This window comes from Humulus lupulus, chromosome 2 (assembly GCF_963169125.1).
Source record: "Humulus lupulus chromosome 2, drHumLupu1.1, whole genome shotgun sequence".
NCBI classification, from domain to species: domain Eukaryota; kingdom Viridiplantae; phylum Streptophyta; class Magnoliopsida; order Rosales; family Cannabaceae; genus Humulus; species Humulus lupulus.
Genome location: NC_084794.1, coordinates 263,527,944 through 263,534,849, shown reverse-complemented (window position 1 = coordinate 263,534,849; position 6,906 = coordinate 263,527,944). Strand labels below are relative to the sequence as shown.

General features: G+C 37.0%; 1 protein-coding gene and 1 non-coding gene across 2 annotated transcripts; one reads left to right on the top strand and one right to left on the bottom strand.

Annotated features, from left to right (window-relative positions):
* Positions 1-394: 394 nt before the first annotated feature.
* Positions 395-2,076, bottom strand: LOC133815443 (uncharacterized). The gene is made up of 4 exons (XM_062248283.1): positions 1,830-2,076; positions 1,590-1,684; positions 732-1,437; positions 395-603 (listed from the first exon to the last, which is right to left on the bottom strand). The coding sequence occupies exons 1-4, from the start codon at positions 2,074-2,076 to the stop codon at positions 395-397; spliced, it is 1,257 nt and encodes a 418-aa protein (XP_062104267.1).
* Positions 2,077-2,740: 664 nt separating this feature from the next.
* LOC133820587 (small nucleolar RNA R71) lies at positions 2,741-2,848 on the top strand. Its single transcript, XR_009886993.1, has one exon. It is a non-coding gene; the product is annotated as a small nucleolar RNA R71 (small nucleolar RNA).
* Positions 2,849-6,906: the final 4,058 nt, after the last annotated feature.

The following is a 6,906-nucleotide window of genomic DNA, read 5'->3' as shown; positions in this document are numbered from 1 at the left end:
TGGCATACGCCGAAAAGCATAAGTACCGAAAGGACAAGTGAAAGTGGTCTTATCTGTTATATTATTTCATATAATATAATGTTAGCTTAAATAATGTGACAAAAATGTGATTTGTCACACATTGTAACATATTATTGAGTTTGTAATCGTCTTCTTCTACATCTTTCTATTTACTTATTTTGAGCAATTGAGTTGTAATATTTCTTTAATCAATATTATCTTGTCTATTGTATTTTCGCATAGAGTTGTATTTTGGTTTTTCCATATTTCCATTGAGTATAAAAATTTATTCTCCAACATTATCTTGATCCTCCAATGCAATCTCAATTTGATAGTAGCCTGAATAGCCATCAAGAAAGCAATAGAAAGGACGACCAACCACACGCTCAAGGATCTAGTCAATGAATGGAAGTGGGAAATGATCTTTGCGGGTGGCAGAATTCAACTTTCGATAGTCAATGCACATTTGCCAACTCGTCACAATTCTTGTGGGGACAAGGGCCCTTTTCTCATTTTCAACAACAGTTACACCCGATTTCTTGGGTACTACCTGAGTTGGACTAACCCATTTGCTATCAGCCACTGGATAAATGATGTCAGCATCTAGAAGTTTCAACACTTCATTTTCACAACTTTTTTCATTGTGGGGTTCATCCTTCTTTAAGGATCTCTTCGAGGGATTGCCCCGTCCTCCAGATTGATTTGATGGGAGCAAATTAAAGGGCTAATACCTTTAATATCAGTGATCGTCCAACCTAATGCAGATTTAAGCTTTTGCAGTAGCTTAATTAGCTTAATTTCTTGTGAAGGATCAAGTTTGGATGAAATGATAACATGATAGGTATCGCCATCTCCCAGGAAGACATGTTTTGAACCCTCAGGTAGTTGGGCTAACATTACAAGGGGAACTTCTTCAGCAGAAGGTTTTGGCTTTTCCCTTTCACTAGGTAGCTCTTCAAAGTGAGGTTGCCAAAACTTTGTTCTTTCGTTTTGTGAGTCTTTGTAACAAGAAATTTCATTAATTGACTCATCAAAACCAGAACTTTCACTAACAGAGAGGAGTTCATCAAGATCATTAGAATTGCTTTGCAATTGAATCTCCTCAGGAATGAGTGTGTTAATCAGAAATGTCTGATAACACTCATCATCATCATGTGGTTGCTTTGCGACATGAAAAATATTGACCTCGAGAGTCATATTCCCAAAAGATATTTTCATGAGACCATTCCTACAATTAATAAGGGCATTGACTATAGCAAGGAAAGGTCTTCCAAGTATGATTGGGATTTTTGACTCCATGTTAACCACATATTGAGTATCGAGAATGAGGAAGTCAACGGGGTAATAGAATTTGTCAACTTGAACAAGAACATCCTCAACAATACCTTGAGGCTTCTTAATAGAACGATCAGCTAGCTGTAAGACTACAGAAGCAGGCTTGATTTCACCAAGACTAAGTTGCGAGTAGACAGAATAAGGCATGAGATTGACACTTGCTCCTAAGTCTAGCAAGGCTTGGCTGAATTCATGAGTCCCATGGTGGGACAACCAGGATCTTTGTATTTTGGCAGTGTCTTTTGTTCAATTACCGCACTCACTTGCTCTGTTAGGAAAGCAGTCTTCTTGACATGATGCTTTCTTTTTACAGTGCAAAGATCCTTCATGATTTTAGCATATGATGGCACTTGTTTGATGATGTGAAGCAAATGAAGATTAATCTTCACTTGTGTCAAGTGCTCAAGGATTTCTCCTCAATTTTGCATGAATTTTCCCAGAAAGTCTTAGAGCCTGGGGAAATGGAACTTTTGCAGAAGCATTGGATGACACACTTTCAGAGACAACATTTGGAGATTTTAAAGTAGTATTTGGTATTGGTGGATCTTCCAAAGCTTTACCACTTCTAGTTGTGATGGCATTAGCCTCCTTAACGTTTTGATAGTTAGAGTTGGAGGTTTGAGCCATATGTTGCCCTTGTGTATTGAATTGAGGTTGAGAAGGAAGTTTGCCTCTTTCAGAAATAGCCAAGGATCCAGTCAGTTTTGAAAATTGACTTTTCATTTCCTTGATTTCCTCCATCATTTGGTAATTTATTTTGGCTTGCTCCTCCATGAATTAATGAAGGGTGTTCTCAAGAGAACTCCTTTTAGGTGGAGCATTGTATTGAAAAGCAGATTGAGCTTTTGATGGTTGAGACTGGTGCTCATTTCTCCATTGCCCTCCAGAAGATTGTGCTTGGTTGGGATCTCTCTAGCTCAAATTTGGGTGGTTTCTCCAACCAGGGTTGTACGTATTAGAGAATGGCTTATTATAGGCCCCTAAGGCATTTTATTGCTCTTCATAAACCCCCACCATTTCACTAAAAGCTAAGCAGTCCTTAGCTAAATGATCCGTTCCTCCACGCACAAAACATGGCTCATGTATTTCTGCTCGGGCAATCATATGTAGGCCTTGCCCACCTTTTGTCTTAAAGGCCTCAAGTTGCTTTGTAAAGGACTCAACTTGGGCCTTTAGACTGTCCTCCTCCCTCAATCGGTAAAATCCTACTAGTCGATTTCTGTTAGTGCTTTCAATAGCACTTGCACCAGTACAGGTATGATATTTTTTTGCAATCTCATTGAGATATTCCAAGGCTTCTTCAGGATATTTTTGGAGGAATTCACCATTGCACATCATTTCTACAAATTGGCGTTCATGAATAGTGAGGTCTTCATAGAAATAGCTGACTAGGCACCATTTTTCATAGCCATGGTGGGGACAAAGAGTCAACAGTTCTTTAAACCTTTCCCATACTTGATAGAGAGTTTCATTGTCTTTTGGGGAAAAGGTAGAAATCTGCCTTTTTAAGCCATTAGTCTTGTGGTTAGGGAAGTATTTGTGAAAGAATGACGATGTCATTTCATCCCATGTTCCAATAGACCTTGGTCTCAAAGAGTATACGCAGCTTTTAGCCTTATCCTTCAAAGAGAAGGGAGAAAACTTCAATTGCATAGTATCCACGATATTAGCTTGGTTATAGAAAGTGGCTATCACCTCCTCAAATTCCCTAATATGCACAAAAGGATTTTCATTTTCTAAACCATGGAAATTTGGCAAGAGTTGAATCATGCCAGATTTAAATTCAAAGTTAGGCATATTAGGTGAAAAGATGATATAAGAAGTGGTAGGAGTACGAGTGGGTGCAGATAATCACATAGACAAATAGTTACAATTTAACAATAAATGATAATTTAGAAGCAATCCATTTTTTTTCCAAAATGACTAAAAATTATATGTAAACCAAACACAAACTAAAATTGGAAATAAGTAGCCATAAAACTAGTAACTGGCTTTTTTTTTTAGAAACCTATTAATTATATTGTATAAACTCAAAAATGGAAATAACCGAATACTAAACATAGAATTACTAACATTAAGCTTTTTATTTATTTATTTTTTTACCGGATAAAAAAAACTTAACAGATAAAAGACAATACTAACAAAAATAAAAATAATAAAAAGCAACAACAATCCTAAAATATATATATAAAAATAATAATAATAATAAATCACCCACCACTTGGCCATTCCACTAAACTTTTGAAATCTATCGCCCTGGCAATGGCGCCAAAATTTGATTACGCCCAAACTTGTCTTCACAAAGCGATTGTTGTAGTATAGTATGAGCGGGCGTGTCCACAGAGATATATCTTAATCAAAAGGTGATTAGTAGAACTAAAGCACAAACAGTAAAGAAGTTGTTGGCGATTTTTTAGAAAATGTTGAAAATAAAATTGGTAGAAAAATTCAATAACAAAAGTGATAAGGTTTCAAGAATCACATATATGTTTGGCTCATTTATTTGAGTTTTGATTCACGCATAAAACAAAATTAAATTTTTCACTTCCCAAAAATTTAATTGGATGATAAAACTTGAAGAACATATATTAATAAAATGTATTTGAGTAATAAAAATTCTCACCTTAAGATCATAGAAAATAATCTTATGAAAAATCTAAGAATGACAATATACCTCATTGGCAATAATGCAATAAAAAGACTAACCATAAAATTATAATATCGATATATTTGTACTATTATATTCACATAGAAAAAGCATGACTACTTCTATATAATACTAAATAGTTAAATATATCGATATAGAGATGGAGAAAAATAGAAGAAATTATATTACTCAGATGTATAAACTTTAGGTACTTGGTGAATCATAACACAAATAAATTTGACCTCACATATAGGATCATCCTTTACCTTATCTAGGAAACTAGCCTAGGATGCTAGTCATTCTCACAATATTCTAAAGAGAAAATATGAGAAGAAATAGACAAAATGAGACTAAAATTTACTATAGTTTTGCTAATGAAAATTACATTCCAATATGTACAAGAGGTCCCCTTTATATAGGGTTTTGTCATGCTAAAACTAATTAATTGGATTTGATTTTCTCATTAATTTGAATAAAATAAGAATAGGAAACTAATTGTAGCAAATTGATTTCTCCCATTTAGTCTAATATAATTGAGATGTTGATGCCTTGGAATGCTAGCAGAACATGGGATTGATTGAGAATGCTCCCAACGAAGCCTAATTCTTGGTCAAATCTGCTGGAGAAGTGATTGTCTTAAATGGTCATTCCCAATTGATTATGGATCCTTGCTATTTGATAGATAGTAGTAGCAAATATTTATCTTAATATTGTACAGCTGGGCCTGACATGAGATCAAAGAAATCACTTGGGTTGGGCTTTATGCAATGGAAAGACTTTAAAAGAAAAATGCTATTTATTCAATTTCTTTCTTCCAAAATTTAATCTTTCTTTTTTGTTTGTACCAAAATGCAACATAATTCCTGCAAAATAAACCAAATTAAATTCAAACTAAATATTTTCAGTTGTAAATTTTTTTTCATTAATTTCCTGAAAATATTAATTAAAATTTAATTTAATTTAACATTTGAGATCAATAAATATGCATTTTCACCACCAATCAACTGTGCTTCGAGCCTTGCGCCCTATTGTGTTTTGAACCCCCTAGACCATGTATGTCCAGGTTAGGACTGGGCTTCGATCACTTTGGGGGTATGACCATCTATACAAGTACGTCCAGGAATAAAGATAAAACAGGATGCAAAGCTCAGAGCTTAGTCCTGAATCCAGACTCGTATAGACTAGGGGTGCAAAACCCAATTCCCAACAAAATAGGATGCAAGGCTATTTTGTTGGGTTTTGAACCCCCGGAACCATGTATGTCCGGCTTAGGACTGGGTTTCAAGCCTTGTGCCCTATTGGGTTTTGAACCCCCTGGATTAACATCCCAAATTTGCTAATAAAGCTTAAGGCCTTGATTAGCGTGCCTGGTGGGCAATAAGTGATTTGTTATGCTAATATGTGAATTTGATGAATATGTGATTATAAATGCATGTTTAGGTGAATTAAATATGCATGTGGGCCCTGTTTGGTTATTAGGGGCACGTTTGTAATTTTAGCCCATTGAGGGCATAAATGTGATTATCATGATATATTTGGGTTATATCTGTGTTGCACGATCCGAGACAGTCTTAAGGAGCGGTTTAGCTAGAAAGTCACAACGGGGTCGTATACTTGACTCAAGCGAGTCGAGGGGTATTTCGGGTATTAGATATTTTATTGGTTTATCGGGTTATGAAAATAAATATTTGGAGATATATTTGAAGTTAGAACGTTTAGGAGGGAATATGGGGAAAATTCACCATTTTACCCTCGGGGATGTTTTTGGTACCCCGAGTCTTTGAGGTAACCTTAGAGACTTAAGTTAAATAAAACACAATTGAGGAAGTATTCAGAAACTAGGAAACCGACCCTCTCTCTCTCTATCTCTCGGTTCCCTCTACTCTCTTAGAAGCTTGGAGATTTTGGTGAAAAACTAACCAGAGACTAAGGATTCAAGCTGGAACTTTGGGGGCTGGAGGCTTGGAACTTAGGGGATTAATTCAGAGATTTAATTAAGCACAAAGGTAAGCTTTTAAACTTGATGAATTATGTTGAATTTCTGCTGGTGTTTCAGAGTTATGCATGTGAACTAGGTGAAGCATCATTCTTGAGTTTTAGATGAGGTTTGGGGTTAATTCTTGTTAGGTTTTGTTGCCGAGACAATAGTAGAACTTCTATGATGATTAGCTTGAATTGTTGGGTTGATTTTGGGGTAAATTGGCTTAGTTTTGGTGGAGAAAATGGAGGATTTTACTGGGTTTGAAGGGTCGGGCCGGGACATTGTTCTTGCTGAGCCGCGACCCTCTAGAACATTTTGGTGGCCAGGAAGAAGGGCGGGCCGCGACACACCTTGGGTTGGGTCGCGAAGCGCATGCTCTGTTTTGGGGGTTGGGGTTTCTGGTTGAGGCGGGCCGCGGCATGGGTTCATGGGGCTGCGACACTTAGTGTGTTTTTGGGCTTCAAGGATGTTTTAGGCTCAGGAATCCAAAAGTTAAGGCTTGGGATGGATTTTATCACCCGAATTGATAGAATTCAAGGTCCCGATGATTAGAATTATGACTCAAAGTTATTTAATGGATTAGAACTTGATGGATGGATGTTGTTGATACGTTGTGACTAGGTTTTCAGTGAGGCTCGGACTAGGGGACTGTGCTCGGTTCATCGGTGCTTGGAAGCTCGGGACACAGGTAAGAAAACTGTTGTACTCGTAGAGCAGGGCGAGGCCCTATAGTTTGTGTTACAAGGCACACCCCTATATGATTGTGTTGCAGGGCGTAGCCCCATTGATTATGTTTATACGTGTTTAAGTATTTGTTTAATTATGCTATGTGTGCATATATGTGAATGTACGGAAAGAGCTGAGAACGAAGAAGGCCGAGAACGGCAAGGGCCGGGAAAGGCGAAGGCCGAGAACGGTAAGGCCGAGCATGACAAGGGGTCGG

What these genes read in the sequence shown, in the direction of transcription:
- LOC133815443 (XM_062248283.1), bottom strand. Translation starts at nt 2,076, where the DNA reads ATGGAGGAAATCAAGGAAATGAAAAGTCAATTTTCAAAACTGACTGGA. An exon ending in TAACAGAGCAAGTGAGTGCG is followed by an intron (nt 1,438 to 1,589) that starts GTAATTGAACAA and finishes GGTGAAATCAAG; the next exon opens with CCTGCTTCTGTAGTCTTACA. An exon ending in GACGATCACTGATATTAAAG is followed by an intron (nt 604 to 731) that starts GTATTAGCCCTT and finishes TGAAACTTCTAG; the next exon opens with ATGCTGACATCATTTATCCA.